The sequence below is a fragment of the Phalacrocorax carbo genome, chromosome 2 (assembly GCF_963921805.1).
Source record: "Phalacrocorax carbo chromosome 2, bPhaCar2.1, whole genome shotgun sequence".
NCBI classification, from domain to species: Eukaryota; Metazoa; Chordata; class Aves; order Suliformes; family Phalacrocoracidae; genus Phalacrocorax; species Phalacrocorax carbo.
The window spans coordinates 133,306,019-133,326,725 of NC_087514.1; the positions used below are offsets into that span (position 1 = coordinate 133,306,019).

At 44.2% G+C, this 20,707-nt stretch overlaps 1 protein-coding gene and 1 long non-coding RNA gene across 4 annotated transcripts in view; one reads left to right on the forward strand and one right to left on the reverse strand.

Annotated features, from left to right (window-relative positions):
• SP4 (Sp4 transcription factor) overlaps positions 1 to 7,552 on the reverse strand; it is a 27,412-nt gene extending 19,860 nt beyond the window's left edge. The window contains exons 1-3 of one of the 2 annotated variants that reach the window (XM_064444454.1): positions 6,976 to 7,552; positions 6,202 to 6,302; positions 4,147 to 5,704 (exon numbers count right to left, since the gene is read on the reverse strand). In XM_064444454.1, the coding sequence (XP_064300524.1) occupies positions 4,147 to 5,704; positions 6,202 to 6,302; positions 6,976 to 6,982 (1,666 nt within the window). In that variant the 5' untranslated portion in view covers positions 6,983 to 7,552. Of the gene's footprint in view, positions 1 to 4,146; positions 5,705 to 6,201; positions 6,303 to 6,339; positions 6,557 to 6,975 lie in introns of those variants that run through there. The other variant, XM_064444455.1, reaches the window with a different exon arrangement.
• LOC135312077 (uncharacterized) lies at positions 6,725 to 16,075 on the forward strand. 2 transcript variants are annotated; one of them, XR_010371719.1, is made up of 3 exons: positions 6,725 to 6,842; positions 12,026 to 12,154; positions 13,400 to 16,075. It is a non-coding gene; the product is annotated as an uncharacterized LOC135312077 (long non-coding RNA). The 2 variants fall into 2 exon arrangements; XR_010371720.1 differs by lacking the exon at positions 6,725 to 6,842 and adding an exon at positions 10,743 to 10,917.
• The last annotated feature ends 4,632 nt before the right edge of the window (positions 16,076 to 20,707 follow it).

The window sequence follows — 20,707 nt, forward strand, 5'->3', positions numbered from 1 at the left end:
CTTCACCATCCACAAATGTTCACATTCCATGCTATTCCTAAAACAAATATACTCCAAGCCCAATGTGTTGAGGGACATAGAAACTTAGCCCACCAAAAGGAAATGGTTTTATGAACTACATATTTTTCATAGAACCATCCAGTACTAAAACAAGTTCCTTCCACACAGTCATTTGTGTAGTCAATTAACACATCTGGACAAATAAAATGGCCTGAAAATAAGCTTTAAAAAGGCAAAGGATACCTTATTTTAAGAAGGTGATGGTGGGCGGGGGGAACAGAAATCTTCTGAACTTGCATCTACAGCTATCACGTCAGAAGCCTTGAAAAAAGACAAGGGAACTGTGCAGTACCTGCTTGTCCCCAAGCTCATAGGGGAAAAATTCAGGAAGTCACCACCTATTAACATTAAAGGTTATCCCATTCCACAGGGAATCATGTATAAAACAATTCACACAGCACAGAAGAAATGCATTTTACTTTGTACAGAACTAGCTTGCTTAAAGGCCATGACAGGCACTGATCTTACAGCAAAGCAGGTATTTGTAGATCCCTGCATGTTCAAGTAAACATGGTTGCTTTTACGTAGTCCATTGTTCAATTAGTTCTTAAATAATTGTTTAAAGATCAGTTCTTAAGGCTCAGATACTTAGTTTATATCTCCTCACCCAGCTTTCTTCTGTACATTGAATTACTCCTTTGGCTGACACTTTGTACATCATTTCAGCGAAGTATCACAGAATCACAGACCGGCAGAGGTTGGAAGGAACCTCTGGAGGCCATCTGGTCCAACCCCCCTGCTCAGCCAGGGCCCCCTAGAACAGGTTGCCCAGGACCATGTCACAGACAGCTTCTGAATATCTCCAAAGATCGAGAGTCTACAACCTCCCTGAACAACCCGTGCCAGTGCTTGGTCACTCTCACGGTAAAAAAGTAATTTTCCTCAACATCACTGATATTGAACAAGTTTGCCCTCAGGCCAGAAAGTGAAAGGATGTGAGAACTTCTCTGCTTTGCCCTGCTCTTTGACTACATACAACCCAAAGTGTGATACTGACCAAGAGCAATGTTTGAACATTTAAGTGAAAACACACAGCAAAAAAGCTCACACACACTTATTCATCTTGTTTGGTTTACAATAGAGCCTACACACCTTGGGACCAGAGCCTTCAAGTAACAAAGGTTATAAAGAGCAGACCAAAATACTGAAGATATTAATATTTTTCTTCCCAAGGTGAAATATTTCTCTTCTGGAATTTAAAATCCATTTGAAAGAGAAAAAAAAAAAGGAGACTTTCCCAAAATAAAATGTATTTATAGCTTAACATTTCAATAATAATTTTAAGCTAAGAATTTGTTATTTGCAGTTAATTTAGAGTTCTATTGTCATATTATCTCATTTACTACTGAAAAACTAAGAAAAAGGCACCTAAATTATCCCATTGTAGAAATAACTAGGAAAACCAATGTTCGTGAAACAGAAATACAATACAACTAAAAGAACAATTATTTCACATACTTATTGTGATAGGTTTTTTTTTTCCCCCCCTTGTATCTCAACTGGCTTGATCAGTTGGGTTTGCTTGAAGGACAACGTAACTTTTTTTCCTAATAAAGTTAGAAAGCCTGAATCAATGCATAGGATGACTCACTCTTTTTCCCTCACGCTTTCTGGACATTCTCTGTACATCTCATTTCTAACACCTACTCTACTGCTCATTTGTAGTGCTTTCCACTTCTGGAGAGTTCAATTTATGTACAGAAGAGTTCACACCAACAAGCTTAGGTACTGCAAGGTACTGCATAAAGAGAATGAAAATACCAGTCTGCAGATGTTGAGGTAACCGAGCGGTTTATTTTTTTAAAAAAAAGGTTTACTGTAATAATAACCATTTCACATAAAAACCAGCAAATCTGAGGAAGGAGCTGATCAAGGCAGTTTATTCCTCACAAGTGGCAAAGTTTATATTTCAGCATGTTTGTAATCTTCTATTTCATAATCATTCTTTCCTTGAATACTTAATACAGCATTAAGGACTGCACTTCATCCTCTTCACTCTCCTTTCCATGCTACCATGTCTCCCATTCCCAAAGTGAAGCACCAGGAAGTTTCACAGGAGAGAAGTAGAGATAAAAAAAGATAAAGAAGTTATAACCAATCTCTCACATTCTCAAAATTTGTTCTTCCTCCATAACCTCAAGCCTCGGGAAGCGGAAACAGTATCTTACACATGAAGGAATGGAGAAAAGGTGAAAAGGTCAGAGAATTCACTGCTGCTAGCATAAAACTAAGTGCTACAGAAACAGCCATAAGGCCTACCTGGATTATAAATAATAATAAAAAAAAAAAAGGAGGGGAATCCAATGGTCACAAAGCTTAAGTTTAGTTAACATATGAACCCTGATGACTAAGGCTTGGCTTCTCCAGGATGGTACTTGTGAATCATTCCCCTTCTTTCATCCTGTTACAAATCTCAACCCCTTTATTTTCAAAAAGGAATCACATGCAGTCAGAGGTGCAGACGAGATAACTGAGTAAGATTATATTCAGAATCTCTTGCTCTAATACCTATTAGTGTGTACTAAACAGTTGTACACCATTAGTAAGCAGGAGAAAACTGCATGCAGAACAGTTCCTCCTGCACTCCCAAACCTAGGCTGTTCCCAAAGCAGGCTTCCTGTAATAAGTCCCCTACCAAAGGAGGAACTTCTGTCTAACAACAGTAGTCAACCAGCACCTTCCCATCAAGAAAAAATTTTTCCAAGGCAAATTGGATTGCAAGATATTGTAGCAGCTGGTCAGCTCCAGCTAACAAACTTCTCTGTGAACCATTAAATCTTGACCTTGTGTTTAATTCTGATTACCCAGATTACAGCTAAACATTTCTGTAACACTCCTTAAGTAAGCCAGGTTTAGTGCATCCAACCCAGCTCTTAGTATTTCAACGTGTCATTGAGCACCAAAGAGTACCATAGCAGATTAAATTCTCCCAATGGCAAACTATGTTTAGTCTCCTCAAAAATGTTTCAACTAAAGGGAACAATCCTTTGTCAGTTAAACATTTCATATCATAGCATATGATTATAAAAAAAAAACATTAAGAGTCAATATGATACTACCATTTGTTTATGCAGACTGGACAGTGGTTAAACATGAGGGGTTTTTCTTACAGTTTCATACTAAACAACTGTGTCTATAGTGGGGTTGCTGTTAATACAAGAGTTTATTGTAACTACTACAACAGGAGACTTTTACTTGTATGAAGTAAAACCAAGCTCATGTAAGCAGTTATCAAACTGACAGAGAGAACCCCTAAATCATGTTTTAACTGAAATGTTAAAAGTTTGCAAATCTCATGTATAGAGTTGCCCTTTCGGGACACCGCAGAGACCTTGCACAGAATTTACTTTAGAACTAAGCTCTGTTATCCAGCTGAGAGCTCCTTTCCCAACTATTAAACCAGCATAATCGAACAGGCATTTCATAATACACATCGAAAGTTCATCAGCAAGTACTGAGGTACAGTTACCAGTTGGTTTTATTTTTTAAAAAACACAAGTCACAGGAACTATCCTGTAGGCAAGCATACCTTATTCCACTCAATCTCTTTGCAGAACTCAAACTTTTAAGGGAACGACTTTGGGAGCTAGTGCAGAATACAACAGAGTTCCATACAGACGCATGCCATGACACAAGATACCCCAGAACACCTACTGTCACTTTTCTCATCCTACATCCCCCATGCAGATATTAGGAATACTGCCTGGTTGGAAAAAACTTTTTGGTTGTGTTTTTCAAACTTATCAAAGCTCTAACAGGAAAGTCTCATGTATGCTCCCAAAGCCTACAAGTCTTTAATATGATGGAGAACTGGATAATTTAAGGATAATTTATCAAATATGAACAGTTCCATTTCAATTGACACAATGGATAATATTAGCTTAATGTTTAGAAGAGTCAGCTATTTTAAAATCTGAATTTTAGTGGTAAGTGTAAGGTATTTCCTCACAGTTAAGACTTTAACATTTATTATGGAAAATCCTGAAAAAAAGTATTAATTTAAAACTTTCTGGTATTCTTGCAATAGTAAAAAAAAAAGCCAACCCCCAAAAGAAAACAAACCCAAAACTTTGTCAGACCACTCACCCGCAACACTGGTAATGGTAACAGGAACTCCTTGAACTTGAACACCTGCAGCACCCAGGTTGGCAACACTTACTGTTTGAAGATTAGGTACTGAAGCAAGCTGGGCAGCATTCAGGGTGATGGGGGTACCAGCAACAGCCACTGGTGCAATCTGGGCAATGGTTGTGCCCCCACTTGAAGACACAGGGGTAATGGTTAGTTGTTGGGGTAACCCAGCATTTTGAACTTGAAGATTTGAAAGGCTTTGCAGATTCTGAACCTGTACAGTTTGCCAGCTAATCTGCCCTGACGGTGTTAAAGTTGGAGCCCTGATGAGCACCTGAGTTGGACTCACTGCCTGCAGCTGAACGTTCTGCAAAGGCTGCTGCTGGATGGTCTGTATAGTCTGCCCTGACTGGAGCTGAAATGACTGTGGAGGAATGGTCTGAATAATCTGCTGTTGAGGCTGCTGGATCTGTATCTGCTGCAGAATAGGCTGACCTACGATTTGGACCTGCTGAAGGGAACCCGACTGATCCTGGACGTTCTGTAGTCCATTGGACTGAAGCTGACTGGAGCTCTGGGCTTCAGAGTCTGTAGCAGTTGTTTGAGGTTCTTCAGTCGTCTGCTCTGAACTGCTGCCTGCTGTGCTTGTGTACTGGCCTGTTTCTGCAGAGCTTACTAGCGTGTCACTGCTAGTCAGAGATGTGGAGGCAGTGGTCGTAGAAGTGGAAGATGAGGAAGGAGACTCTGGCATTGCACTAACAGAGGCAGAAGTGACAGGCGTAGATGCTAGCTGATTTCCATTAGAAACTCCACTCTCGGTAGACTGGCCAACTTGACCAGAACCTCCTCCAGCTGCCACGTTGTTTATCACAGGCAATGCCAGGGTTACCCCACCAATGTTTATAGGTAATGTTGTTACAACTTGTGCCTGAGTACCAGGAATAGTTTGCAGTTGCAGTGGTATGGAAACACCAGGCCTAATTTGGACTGGAACTGTCTGATTTGCTAGGTTTTGAGCAATAACGTTCCCCGACGCTGTCCTATTTGCAGCTGTGAGGATAGCTTGATTATTCCCTGCAGGAATAAGCTGAATTTGACCCTGTATGTCTTGTAGACCAGTAGCATTAGATGGATTGATCTGAAGTTGTTGACCTTCTGTTGTCTGAATCTGTGGGATCACTTGGTATTGGACACTACCACTGGGATTTTGTACTTGAATGACTTGGAGTTGTCCAGGGGTTGTTGCAGAAGAATTGCCCGATTTGGTTTTTGAAGGAGATGTACTTCCATTGTTACTGCCGGAGGGACTTGCTGCACTCGAGGCAACAGAAGATCCCTGTTGAGCAACATTATTTTCTTTTGAAGCAGAAGGAGCAGCAGCAACAAGCTGCCAAGCATTTCCAGCAAGCTGAGTTGTTACCAGTTCTAACTGCTGTGGCTGATTCTGAAGCTGCACCAAACCTTGATTTGGATCTATAATAATCTGCTGCTGTCCAGTTCCTTGATTCTCACCAGGAGTTCCTATTTTGCTGCAAGTGGCTGCTAGCAAAGCGAGAGGTGAAGGCTGAGAATCCTATCCATAAAGATAGAAAACAGAACAGGTTCAGAAGAGCATGAATATGAACCATCAGAAAAGTAAGCATTAAGGTTTACACAGGAAGCAGAAATAAAAAAAGTGCTTCTGCATAGAGACCAATGATACTGCTGAATAAGGAAGTATGTATTTTGGTAAATACTCTTTTAACATAAAGCCCCTGATTATCAATGAATATGTGACAGCCAGGACCTCAACCTCATCCTCAATCCAGTCTTTTTCTTTTCTCCTAAAATAATGAAAAAATTTTAAAATGCTTGTTACATGGAAAGCAGCTGATCACCACAAAATGCAACAAAAACAAAGAAAGAAAAAAAACCCACCCAAAACATGTCCAGGCAACAAAAATGTTGCACCCAACCATGTTTCATCCAACCCGAAGAAAGATGCCCTGAGCAGGAAATGCCTTTAGCTGAACGTTTAATTTTAAATGTTAATAGTTTGGGCACTCCCCTCTTCGGGTGTGTGTGCTTTACCTGTGAGCCTCCAGTTTTCCCTTTTTTATTATTATTGTTGCTATTCTCTGCCTCGGGAGATTTCTCTCCCTCTGTGGGCATAGTTTCCTCCTTCTTTTGATCTGCAAAAATATCAAGTGTAACAGGTTAATTATTCACCTTCATTTATACAATAACAAAAGCTACGAGCATATCCTTTTCGGTTCCCAGCTTGTCGCCTTTACCTCTTCATAAAAACAACAGTGCAAATCATTATTACAAAAGACCGAGTCCTAAGAAACGTGGTTTGAAACCCAACCCATGGGGGCTGGAGAGTTAACACCCAGAAAGGGGAGGTTTGGTTTCCTCTCCCAGAGACAGCAGGAAAAAACCACCCACAACCCTCCTCCTCCTCCTGCCCCCTAAAGCATCGACGGCCACTCAGTGGCCGTCGATGCTTTAGGGGGCAGGAGGAGGGTTGTGCATGGGAGGGAAAGAGGGAGGAAAAGAGGAATGAAGGAGGGAGGGATGTGCACAGGAGGGAGGGTTAGCGAAGAAAGGGGGAATGGAGGAGGGAGGTACGGAGGAGGCAAGTCGGAGGGGCAGGCAGGGGAGGAAGAGAAGAAAGGGGGCATACGAGGAAGCAGCACGGATGGGTGGAGGGGCGGCAAGAGCAGAGCGGGGTAAGACGGGGGAGAAGCAGGGAAGAAAAGGGGGAACCCGGGAGGGCGGGATAGAGGGGGGATGAAGGGTGGAGGGAGGAGCGGAGGGAGGGAGGGGTGTGCACAGGAGGGAGAGAGGGAGGGGGTTACATACCGCTCATCCCGCATTAATGCCCCGCTGAGGCGCCGCTCTAGGGGGGAGGAGAAGGAGGAGGAGGAGGCGGAGGGTGGGGTGGGGGTAGCGGGGAGAAGGCCGGTCGCAGCCGGAGCTGGGAGGAGCGGGACGGCCTATTTTTCCACGAATGGCCGCCGCTGGGCTGTGGCGTAGCTGCCTCTCTCTCCGCCCGCCGCCGCCGCTGGCCTCAGCCCCGCCGCCTTGAGTGACAGCTGCGGGCCGGCCGGGCGGCGAGGGGGAGGGCGGGCGGGCGGCGGCGGGGGCGGGGCCCGGCGGGGCCCGGCTGACGCCCACTGAGCAGGAAACCGAGCCCAGCCGCCGGCCTCGCGGCCGCCCCTCTCCGCCTCAGCCCGGCTCCCCACGCCGGAGGCACAGGAGGCGGGGCGGGGGCGGGACGCGGCGCCCGGCGAGCCCGGCCCCGGCAGGCAGCGGGGCAGGCGGAGAGCCTTCCTCCTTCTCCTCCTCGTCTTCAGGCCGCCCGTGCCGCGCGCCGGCCGAGAGGGGGCGTGGCTGCAGAGGCGCGCGCGCTTCGGGGTCGGGGCTGGTGTTGGTGGGGGTAGGCGGCCCTGGCTCCCGCGCTCGTGCCGCTCTTGACAGCGCGAGGGGAGGGCAGGCGAAGGGCGGGGCCCGGCCGCCGCGGGGGCGGGGCCCGACACAGCCGTAACCTCCCTTCCCCCGTGGGGACTGCCCGCCGCCGCTCGGGCGTTGATTGACAGCGCGCGCTCGCCAGCCGCTAGCAAATCCGGCGGTAGGGAGGGCGGGGACACCGCGCGGAGCCGGCCAACCCAGTGGCACCTGCCCGCCTCGCACGCTCGTAACTGACAGCGCGCGGGAAGTCGCGCCGCAGCTTCCCCTGAGGCGCGACCCCCCTCCCTCCGCGCTGTACCCCGCTGACGGGACCCCCTCCTCCCCTGCTTCTTCCCCCGCCTCCAGCCCGGCCGGAGAGGGAGGAGGAGGAGGAGGAGGAGGAGGAGGAGAGGCCCCCGTGGTTTCCACATGGGAGCCAGGCCCCTCTCTCCGCTACTCCTTTGTAACAGCCTCGAGAGCCAGCCCTCCGCCTGCGCGCCCGGCCCGGAGGGAGGCTGAGGGGGAAGGGCGGCCCGTGCATTTCTTCCACACCTGCTGGGGATATTTCCCGCAGCCGGGGGCGAGGGGGCGGCAACCGGCCTCCTCCCTCCCCATTGGCTCAGCCGCGGCGGCGGTGGCTGGCGCGCGCCGCACGCCGGGACGTGTAGTTCTGGGGAGGGGGGCGGCGGTGGCAGCGCGGGCTCGGGGCGCGCAAAGCGGCGGTGGCGCATGCGCGGAGAGGCGGGCCGCGGGGGTGGGGCGGGTCAGGTCTTTGCGTGGCCTCGCTGCGGGTTCACGGAGCGGGGGTCAGCCCTCGGCAGCCCGGGGGGGGGAGGGTCGTCGTTGCGTTAAAACCTGAGAAGTTATGGTCTGCTGTTGGTTTCCTCCACTCTTTGTACTGCCCGTTCCCTGCGGGAGCGGGCCCTGGTGTTGCCCACTCAACCTGACTGGTTTGGAAAGGCGGCTGGAGAGGCTGAAACTGGTCGTGGCTGTGGCGTGGTGTGGCGTGGCACGGTGCGGTGCCAGAGACAATAGATCTCAAAAAACTGGCAGCCTGGCAAAGCCTGCTAACCCCATTCAAATTTGGAAGAAATTGGGTTGTAGCAGTACTCGTGCTGATCTGTTGGTTTCTATTTTCTATACTACATGCCTAAATTCTTTGCAAAGTAATACTTCACACTTACTAACCACAAGTTGGTGGCAAAAGCACCAAAGAATTTCTTTACCAGCTGTCCAGTGGTGTCAGCTGTGAAAGGGATGAGGATGCCCTCAATCTCTGTCCCAGGCCTCTGGCACGCCCTCTGGAAGACAGGAAATGTAGAAATATCAAGCTTGTCTGTTATAGAGTAAGAAAATGACCAGAAATAAACATGGCACAGGCTGTTATCAGGTGTTGTATGCAGAATACGCGGGTCATGAGTAGGTGCATCAAGAAATGACTTTACAAATGCAGAATAAATTGCGTTCGGATAAGCATATGGTATTATCTTGCAGTTACAGCTCAGCCAAATCTCAGTGCCTTCTAGGCAGTGCTGGGGAGCAGGACGAGTGGGGCTGTCCTGGGAAGGAGCTGGCTACCGAAGAGACCCCAGCCGGGCAGTGTCCTCATAAGCAGGGCACTGCTCCCCACATCTGAACAGGGCCAGGGTGGTGACAGGACCTGCCAATGGTCAGTGCTCATCAGATGAGCAGGAGATGGAGCCACCGCCACCATGGGGCTGGGTCTGGGGCCAGGTCTGAGCTCTGGTGGAGCTCCTGGCCCCCAGGCATGGGCAGGGGTCCTGAGCAAGGGTGGTCAGGGCACCCTAGCCTGCCCGTGTGCTTGGGGCTCTGAGAGGTGGAGTACAGAGCACCTCCTGAATAAGAGGTTGCATGAAGAATGGGCAAATGTATTAGCAAGGCCATTTTTTTTTAATGAGAGACAGGTGTTTTAAGTCCTATGGAAGCTTTTGAACTTTCACTGGATTCCACTGCATCTGAGGCCATAGGTACAGTGCTTTTGAGAATCTGGCTCTAGGGTGCAAAGCGTAAAAGCGAGTGATTGAAGCGACAGATAAAAGATGTTGGTGGTGTAGGTGGTTTCAGTAGGGGCATCATGATTTTTATATATTTTTACCATCCACAGTTACTCCTATACCACCTACTCTTTCCCAAATTCCAAATGTCACTTTTGTTGAAATTCTTTCTGCCAAGTTAAGCTTTCTGAGCCTGCCTCTTTCAGCATTGTTCCCACATGAACCAGTACATACCCTCTGCACTGTGATACTGGTTGTTCTTTGCAGGTTCTCACAGAAGTCAGCAGAAATCACCTGTTGAATTGCATGGAAGTAGGATTAGGTCTGAGGATGTGTGTTTGTTGGCACAGGAGTCCCAACTGCTATTGGAATAGATGAGAGAAAAATATCAGAAATAGGGAAAAATTAAGCAACAAGTTTTCATCACCACCTTCCTTCAGGCTCAGAACTTTAAAAGCATCTTGACACCCAGGAAGAGAGCACAGTATGGAAATGTGTGGGTGAGCAGAGACCCACCAAAATGTGAGGTTCCTGGCAAGATGTAGCTTAGATGTAGTATCACATGAGGGTGGCTGGTTTGCACAACAGCCCAAACTAAGAGAATCCACTAAGTGCTGAGGTTCTACTGCTTGGTATCTCTCGTAGTGTATATGTATCTTGTTTAATTACAAAGAGGTTAGCTCCTTGTTTTTAATATTTTAATTATCCTTTCTCTGTATCTCTATGTGCAGTCTTCTGTCTCTTTTGTTTCTCAGTTCTTCTACATTTTGTTTCTGGTTTTCTAATCTTTTGATGACACTCCTTAGTACCCTGATTTAATTTTCTTTATTTTCTCCAGCTTTTTCCTCTGTGACATTACTTTCCTGGATTTTGCTTGTCCCGTTATTTTTTGCTACTTTTCTTTCTTGGTTCTAATACCCACTATTTTCTCCACCCCAAAAATATTCTTCTACCAAAATTCACCACCTGTGTTTTGCTTTTTGCTTCTTTCTTTTTTAAGCTCCCAAAATATCTTGTATCATCTTTTGTGTCACTTCTGGCTTGCTCTCTAAGTTATCCTTAGTGTTCATTGATTTTTCACCTAACACACTGACTGATATTTTTGAACGTATTTAGGCATTGCTCTACTGAGCACAGTGAGGCTTGTAGTGCTGAACAGAGCAACACCTAAATACCTTTCTGAAGAAAAAAAAAGAGGGGGGTGTGAAGGGGGAGGGAGAGGCAGCTGGCTGCGTGCTCCAGTTTCATTGGTTACCCTCTCTACTATCTGCCAGCGCTTACATAGGCTGCGTTTGGACACGGGGAGCCGAGAGGCCAGCCGCTGTGAACAGCAGAGACGGTAATGAGATGGTGGCTTCACAAAACTGTAAATCCAGTTGTAGGGTAGCTAGTAGCAGACTAAAAATGCTGTAGCCCTTAGATGTTGAACTAGTATAAGACCACTCTGACTGAAGGTGGGGGTAAGAATATATAAATAAACAAACGAAGGAGTAATTTTTATCCAGCAGGATTGTGCAAGATCAGGTATCAGATATCCACATTTCTGAATGAACCTTCTTCTCCAGCCCAAAGGTTCTTTTGCCTATTCTTTCATGCTCCCTTTCTGCTCTTGATGCTGCTTTGTCATGGAACCCAGATGTTTCCAAGAAATCGCCTTCCCTGTATATACGCAGGTTTAGGTGCATATTTTTCCTCTTTTATTTGGGCCCTTGTTGGAATCTGGTGTTTTGTTGTAAGCTGTCTCAGCTCCGACAACAGCAGGTTTGAAGAACTTGGTGACAGCAGAGCATTGCTGATCAGACAGCCTGGACCAGAGCCACAGTGGAAATTGTGTACTTGGCAAGCACGCTTCTTAGGCACTGTTCCACATGATCCCAAGTGGAGCAAGTCAGAGGTATTTGACCTGCTTGGATTCTGTGGAAAACATCTATTGACAACACCATGGGAACCCAAGGCATGAATTCTTCCGTAGTGTCTTTTCCTTCCAAATGCATCAGCCTGGGGAACCTCAAAAGGTGCAGGACTGGGTTAAGAGTATTGCCTCCAGGAAGACCAATGGTAAAAATGAATGCTCCAGTTCTGCCTGCCATGTTCCTCACTTGTAACACAAAGCTCCCCTTCCCTTCTACCACATCTATACCCATTGCACCTGCTTCTCACTCACCTGATGTTCTCCTAGGGTTTTCTCATGTCATAACTATGTGGTGGTAATTATGAGAAAGCAGGTATGTCTCAGACACTGAATCAAGCATTTATTTTCTCCAAACAGAATTTATGCAATAATGTGACTATAGACAGGACCCATGCGCTCCTCACCCCATTACCATATGAACTCTGACCATTGGGTGACATTGCATCAGATGTTGTAAAAGTGAGCTTTTAGCTTAGTAGAAAAGTGGAATCCACCTGACATTACCCAAGACATCAGCCTGCATTCCTTGTTACAGTAACAGGTGACAGCTATGTCCAAGGACACAGCATGGACATCAACTGCAGGACGTTCATTGATGGGCTTCCCCTTGCTTAGTCAATGACGTGCGTTTTCACCACCTAAAATCACATCACCCAGCATGAAGGTGAGATGCATATCTTAAGGGAATGATCATTCTCTTCTGTACACTTTTCTATGCTTGACCTATTGCAAGTTTGAAAACTAAAATAAATTCTTGCCCAGACTTTGAACTCAAGGAGCTACTTCATTCTACTAGTCATTGTTCTGAAGTGTCTTTGGCTTCTCTCCTCCTGTCCCTAACTTGTGACAGATCTAAGTCTCTGCAGACACTTCACCTTCTTTCTCCCAAGCCAGAGATCCCCCATTGCCAAAAATGAGATGTAACCTACCATTGTCAGTGCTAAATTAAGTAGGAAAGAAAAAAACCTTGGGATGCACATCCTCACAATTAGGAGAGAGATACTGTTAAATATGTAAAAAAATGTAGGAAAGTTACAGGTGGAATCAAGTCTGACAGAAGATCAATTATTTTTCTCTGAGCTGGACAAGCACGCACATCCAGCTACCAGTTGACAGCAGCATAAGCAGTAACTGAAAAGGCCTCAGTGGAGATTGCCAACAGATGAGCTCATGTGCTTGGGTTTTAGGGTGCAGGCACAGTCACCAGTGGCTCTTAATGGGTCAGCCTGTTGGTCTCAGCAGGCTGGGAACTTGGGGGATCATAGCCTGCTTCTATCAGCATGGCTGGGAGAGAGCTGTAGGACACTCAGACATCATGCACCTTGCTAAATCACCTGACACTGGCTTTGTCTTCCACGGTTATCTACAACAGCTTGCAATACAATTACTCCTTCCTTTTGATCTAGACCATGGAGACTTGAATATGCGGAGAGTATTTTTTCCACTTCAGTGACCCTCATGCAGCTAAGAAAGTATCAAGAAAAGTCTGCTACTGCTTCTCATCAAAATGGTTTTTTTTCATTTCCTAAAGAACATTTCTTGATGTTGATTTTCCAGTCCCAACATGCTGCCACCATGCTGATAATAGTGGAATTATGCTTTGGGTCTCCACATGTCTATTTATCCTCCTCTACTTGTTCAACAACACAGTTACACTAGTCATTATCTCACCAAATAAGGGCTGAACTTATCATATATCTACTGTTAATGTTGTACTTCCCATTCTAGAAATCTCATTTCACTGCTGAGCTGCCCCACATGCGTTTGCAGAACCCTTCTCACAGAGCCAGACATGACGCTTAAAGGGATCCTGTCTTTGTCATCAGTGACAATATCTGATTACACAGAAAGTCATGTCTGATGTAACTCCAACTTTGCAGTCTTGTTTTATGTGGCCCATTGTCTGCAGGAAACAACACTTCTGGCTCAGGAAGTCTGCATGCATCTGCGCTGCCACTGAAAGCACTGCTGCTGTGCCCAGATACATGCTTCTTGCTCAGTTCATCTTGCAAAAATGAAGAGGCTCAGATGGTGGGTGTGGTGACAGGTCATGGTATTTTGTACGAGTTTTTCAAAGCGGTTGGGTACTTCCAGGACAGAAGCATGATCCCTGTCCCCTAGTCCCTGCAGTGAAACAGTGCTGACAGCTTACAAAGTACCAGAGGATGGGATAGCGGGATGCAGTACAATCTAGGATACTAGTTAATGTGTCTACAATACACGTAAGCATAAGCAGGATATCCTGTGCTCTGCATAATTTGCAATTTGTGTTCCAAATTTTGTACATGCTACCAATGACTCAGTTCTGCACAAATCTTGTATTAATAAATGTAAAAACAACTGCATGAGAGATGTGTCAATAACAATCCTGGTTCTTGTTTGAGAAAATAAATGAAAATACCTGGAAATTCAAGTCTACGAGTACAGCAGGTATATAGGAAAATGTGAGGTAGAATTTTATCCCTGAACTCTAATAGAAAAGAAAGTTGACAAAACAAGCATATTCCATACTCTCAAATATATTTTCTAATCTCAACTTTTCAATGTGATACAGTTTTACTTTAATGAAGTTTCTGAGGTAAGAGAACTGAGAACACCATCCATAGACTCCGTTCTTATCTAGATCCAAGTCTCAGGGTGTTTTGTGGTAGAAGAATAACCCTTCTAAAAGAAGTGCACAAAGAAGGGTACAAATGGAAGTAAACTAGTAGCAAGAGATCATATCAAATATCTGGGATCAGTGGCTCAAATGCCACTGAAGGATATAACTAAGAGTAGCAAATTCTTGTTGCCACCAATGACTGCTTTAAGCAGTAGGTAGCTTTGCTGGTGCACAAGAGATTTAGTCCTAAGTAACAAACGAGATCTGATTTAAGAAGTAATTACAGCTGACTCCCTCTGTCACAGTAGCTGCACGATGGTGAAGATTAGTGTAGTGATCTTAACTGCAGAAAGATTGTCCAAAGACATAAAACCATGAAACCAAAGACAAAATATTTAAGAAAATAAAATCCTTAAAATGAACTTGGTAACTATTTGAATACACCACAGCAGAATGGTGAAATCAGCAAACATGTTGCGTTAGATAATTTATTCCAGTAATAAGTCTAGCAAGAATTAACAGCAGCCCCAGTGATGCCAGGAGGAATCGTCACGAACAGCGGCAGCTGAATTCTGTAGCTGATGTGTGTATCAGAGGGACTCTGTGGGGAAATGTAAAATTCAAGTGGCCAGAAATAAATTCAAAAGAAGATAAATATTTGGAATCAAAGACCTGCAGCCGTTGAGAGATGCATTAAGCTGTCTTGAGAAAATGGATCAAAGTCAGCAGCAGGTCTAACCCCTCTGCAGATGTTAGTGCTTACAAGGAGCAGGCCATCAGGACATGAATTTCTTTTTGCAGATGAGGAGGGCAAGTCCCTGTCAGAAACTGGCATGGAAGTATTTAGTATTAAAATAAAAAAGCTAATTTAAGTTACAAGTTTCTGTTTCTTTGACACTGTAACAACAGTAGCTGGAATGAAAAAAACTGCAGGAGCTCATACTCTTTGCTTCTTGCTCCAAGGAACAGAGAGTCTCTGACAAGTATTCTTCTAATCTGTTCTTAGAAACCTGAATGGTGGAGATTATAACACACCTTTAGGTGACCTATTTCTGTCCATAGATATCCCTGGAGTTAAAAGTTTTTCCTATCTTAGCCTAAACCTTTCTTGCTGCAATGGAAGCCACTTAGGTTTTATCCGGTCCTTGGTGTAATGAAGATCAATGGGATCCCTGCTTAGGAGAACCTTCTACATACTGGAAGGTTGTTATATTACCTTCACACCTGCCATCGGCCTTTATTTTTTAGAGCAAATATATCCTTTCCCTTTTTCAACCATTCTCCATCTTTTAAACCTCCTCTTATTTTAACACCTTTTTGCACTATCCTATTAAACTACATCAGACTAAGGCTTCTGAGAGGCGAGTTAAGAAAAACTATTCCTAACCCTGTCTTGCATATGACACATCTATTAAAATGTCCCAGGATGAGTTTTTCTGTTTTTGCATCCACATCATACTGTTGACTCGTATTCAATATGTGGTTTACTGTAATGCCCAGGTCTCTTTCTACAGTGCTCTTGCTATCCTCTGTTTTGTATTTATGCATTTGATTTTTTCTTGCCTCAGTATAGTACTTGGTCCTTGTGTTTATCGAGTTTTGTCTTATTGATTACAGACCAGTTCTCCCATTTATCAAAGTCTTTTTGAATTCTAATCCTTCAGCTCCCTTGCAGCCCATTCTACTTTGGCATCATGTGCAAATTTGGTAAGTGTGCTCTTCCTTCCATCATCCACACCATGAATGAAAATGTTGCATTGTATCAGGTATTGACTACACCCCAGCAGAATTCTATATTATATATCCTTTCTGTATGAAAACACAATATTGATAAGTCTTGGAGTATTTTCTGCAAGCAATTGTGCACCTACTGTGTAGCAATTTAGCCCAGACCAAAATATTTCTGTACACTGTCTATGAGAATGTCGTGTAAGACAGTGCCCAAAGACTCCCTAAGTCAATACACATCACTTCCACTGTCTCTTTCACTACAGACCAGATACTCTGTTAAAGAAGGAAAATAAAGCAGTTTAACAAACCTTTGTTTGCAACAGATCTTTGTTGGCTGTTTCTTTTTCACTGATCCTCCGGGTGCTTTTAATGTGGCTGTTTAATGATCTATTAAAGTATGTTCTTGATGTTGCAATTATGTTGGCTGCTGATTCCTCCTTTCTTTCTGAAGATAATGTTATATTCTCCTCTATTACGACTCACCCATCTTCCATGAATTCTTGAAGACAGTGATGGCAGTGAGGTGTTACGAATGTTTGAATTCTAGAACCACTCCACAGAAAAATTTTGAGGTAAATATGTAGATAACAAACAAATGTAGAAATCACAACTCTGTACTTAAAATGAATATTTGACTCTTATTTTAATAAGAAGTAAACTAGGTAAACATTGTTAAAGACAAAATTTACAAGACATAAAAGAATAAAGTAGAATAACTTCTCAGAAGGAAAATTGTATGACCAGTATATTAGTATTCTTTGTAAACTTAGAGACTTTTCCTTCCAAATATTGCTAAGGTTTATAAAAGAAGCTATTTAAATACTTACTAATTTCTTCACCAAAACTACATTATCATAAAGTGCTGGTTGCCAAATTGCTTACTTGAAAATTGACTAGCAATACGTCAGTGGGCAAAAAGAGTTAAAAAGGTGAACAAAATGTTAGGGTACAGGTAGTGAGATATAGAAATACTGAAATACACACTGAAATACTGAAATGCGACCAGCCCTTTTTATCCCCTTACCCCTCGATTTTCCCACTCTAGTTCTCTCACAAATCACCTAAACCTCTCCCTTCTCCTACCTTTGGTTCCTCCCCTAAACATCCCATAGTAAGTTCTGTACAATCCCAAACTGCGTTTCTTCTGGATTCCATGATGTATCCCAGCCCTGGGCAGCAACCCCTCTTGTTCTGAAAGGTGATCTGGAGACCTGCTCACCTGCAGTGCCTCATCATGATGGGTTTTCCACCTGGACACTGGGGCAGAGTATCTGCTGGGACAGCCCGTGGAGGGGGCCTGGACAAGGTGTTTGTTCCTCGGTGGTGCTTGGTTCAGGTTCCTGCCTGCCACTCTGCATCCCTGTGCTCCTCTGGGCTTGTGGAGGTAGGTCTTCAGTGGGCTGATGGCTCCTGTGGTGGGCCTGGAGTTCCCCTCCTGCCACTAATGTCTCTGGACTCCTCCTTTGTGGGTGTTCAGGAGAACTTTATCACACAACCTAACACAGAATGGCTCTCCTGCCACAGATGGGACTCCCGATACTAAAAAAAAATTAAAAATACAGTTGGAACCTTTCACATGTAACTGATTTCTGTCAGTGACATTTAAACCTCTCTGAAAAGCACCCATTTACTGCTGGCCTTGTAAGAAAAGCTATCCCCTTTTGACATTATGGGTTGTGGAAGATCCAATGATTACTTGAGTCTGTTCTTTCTTCTGTTTTAAGGAAAAAAATGTCAACAACCAGTGAAGAAAATGACTATGCCATTTTACACTGGCCATATTTTGTTTCAGTATTTTTTATCTTGTTTTTGAGTTAAATTATGATGGAAATGTAAAAAGTACTTTCTGTTTTATAGAGCTTCATGCAGATTGTTAAGAGTCACCTCCAAAGTGTTAAAGTTGCATTCTAAATCATAACAGAAGTCTTCTTTTCATCAAGTTTTAGTTATTATGTTAGAGAAGAAAGGAAATTGCTTTTGGATACTCCTTGGAATTATGTGATGCTATAAGAAGCTGTTGCTAAGAAATAGGAGAGTTCAACCTTTTCTGCTTGGCAAAAGAATGTGGCCATGAACAGCTCTCCATGTGACTTAGAAGAGCACCTTAATTTATAGCTGTATGTTTAAATTTTTATTTTACAGCACAGGCACAGTTGCCTGACATCAAAGGCAGCTTTCCCAGGCGGTAAATTTACTGTACTTTCTGTCTTGGTAGCTGCACGTTGCAACAAGCAGCTCACAGAAGTGGACACAACTAATTTGACACCATGTAGCCCATTCACCTTAGTCTTCAGATGAAGAACAACTAAAGAGTTTTAATGTCAGAGTTGTATCTCCTGTAACAGTAGATAACAGCTCTGAACTAGCTAGATGCATCAATAGCCTTCTGCTACTCTCTAAGCTGAACAGGAAATCTAATTCATCTCATGTGGTTTCCTGCTGAAATACATATTTGCAATAACAAATGTATGAGCACTGCAAAATTCAGTTACTAGATAATGAAAGATATCTTTCGTATTTTGGTATGAAACATTAAACTTGCCAAACAAGTGACTAAGCTCAACCTAAAATATAATATGGAAATTATTTCTGTCTTTACCTGCTTGAAAAATAATAATTAAAAGATAATTAAGAGAAAGATATATAGGCTTTCTGATTTAATGTGTATATTTTACATATTAAAAAATGGAAGATATTCTCGCCAGAGTGAAGTCTGCCCTCAGGCTTCACAAGGGCACCTCACAGCTCTGGAGTAAGCACTGCCCTGCTGCCTGGCTGAGATGACTAAAGAGCATGCATGGAGAGTCAAATTCTTTGGGTGCCATTAAGTCTCCCTCTGTGTGAATGTATGCATTCAATCACTAGGGAGATGTAAGGGCAGAAAACAGCTGGGCAGTGGCTGCTGTAATCACACCGTGGTGCAGATGGAAGATTTGACTCTGAGCAGCTCAACCATTTTGTCAGTATGACAACAAATTATACCCGTAGGTAGAATTTCATCATCGCCATCCCTACGCTGACACTACCTATTTTTCCTGTTTCAAACAGAAAGCGAGAAAGGGAATGACAGGGATAACCCCATCAAACCTTACACCTTCTGTTTCATGTGACCAGCGTATGCTTTGTGCAAAGTTCCTGCAGAGTCTCTCTGTAAAGCTGAGATGGCCGGCTATGAACCCAACAAAGCAGGAAGCATCTCTAGAAGAAGGAAACTGGCACACCGGAGCTTATGCCAGTTTGATCCCTTCTGCTACGCTGTATCAGGGGACATATTTGGGATTCCTTAGTTTCAATACTTTTAAAAAAATTATTCTTGTTTTGCCACGGTTTATAGTCTCCCATCGTTAGTAACAGAAAAACTTCAGAAACATTTAACATATATGCTTTCTCTGATTGCTTGTTCTTGACAATACTCCTCTCATAGTCAGAAAAACTGTGATCTTGCAAGTCACAGTGATCTATACCAACCTCACTGGTCATTGCAGCACTAGTCATTAGCAGCTGCAGTGCTACATTAAAAATAGTCTAATTAAAGTCTTCTGGGTTTGGCACTTAGTTTTATGTGCTGATTCACAGCCACATACTTACCTGTGCCAGGTTCACATTCGGCTGTGTGGTTTCACAGCTATCTTTAGCCAATTTGAGAAGGTGCTCTTCCAAAAAGAACAGTTCTCCCTCCTTCTCGCCCCGGTGTGCGTCACCATTGACTCCATTGTGGTAGTACCAGCGCTTGCGTGGCTGTGCAGTGACTCAAAGCAGCTCACTTAACCCAGCTGGAAAAAACAATCACAAAAGAGGCGTTTTCTCAGCTAGGTCAGCAAGCTGTTTTAGCTGTCTGTGCTGACGAAGCAGCACAGCCCCAATGCAAAGGGAAGGTGAGAAGATGTGGCTACACAGAGAAAAGGACTGCACCTTTCAGCAGCGGCGATGATCCACTAAAAGAAGCGTGAAACCACTCTTTCGCTGTGGGGTTAGCAGAATACCTCTGCACCAATTTTCCTTGCTACTGTGAGGTCTTTTCTTCTCTCCCTCCTTCATAACAGGCTCAGCCAAGGTGTGAGACTGGACTTGTAGCATAGCTGAAAAGGGATGCATGGTGTGTTTGGACGCTTGAGCTGCCTTTGCTGGCAGTATGACCCCCATGAGTACCTTATGGCTGTTACTTCAGCTCAGGTGTCAAGTCCAAACTCCATGTTTATCCACACTGGTTTTCACTTCAGCTTGTATGGCAGAACAAGTTGACTGATGTGCTAACAGGGGAAACTCAAGTAGGAAGTGTGGACAGGAGAAATTAGTCTGACCTACTCTTCATAGGCCACATGGGGCAGAGTTAGCTTAAGTTATACATAATGAAGAATTAAGCCCAGAATGAGGAACGTTTCACAAGGGCTGTGCATGACACATGGTATACCAGCAGCATCAGGACATGTGATGGGCTCATAGGGATTTTAAAGCATATAATTTGAATTTCATACAATATGTGGATAAGCCTACAAATCAGCAATACGGATGAAAAAATTACCATTGTTTCTCAAATAATTTTTGAAAGTTGATCCTCTGTCTGCCATGATGCTGACACAGGTATTTACAACGAGAGGATAATGCTGCTTTAACTGGTACAACACAGTAACGCTCCCTGGAGAGCTACTATGGCATGTGAGAATAGCTGGTCCAGCACGCTCTTTGGCCTTGCTCCCAGCCAATGTCTTATGCCAGAAGCTGAACTGAGTGATCAAGCACTGCTATTCCGCTGGTTTTACAAGTCTCAAGTTATTCTGTAATTTGGAGAAGCTCCTTGGCTGGACATCTCATGTTGTTTAAGAACTTTAGGTCTAAAGTCTGTCAGTTTGGGATTATTTTTTTTATTACAGACATTTTATTATT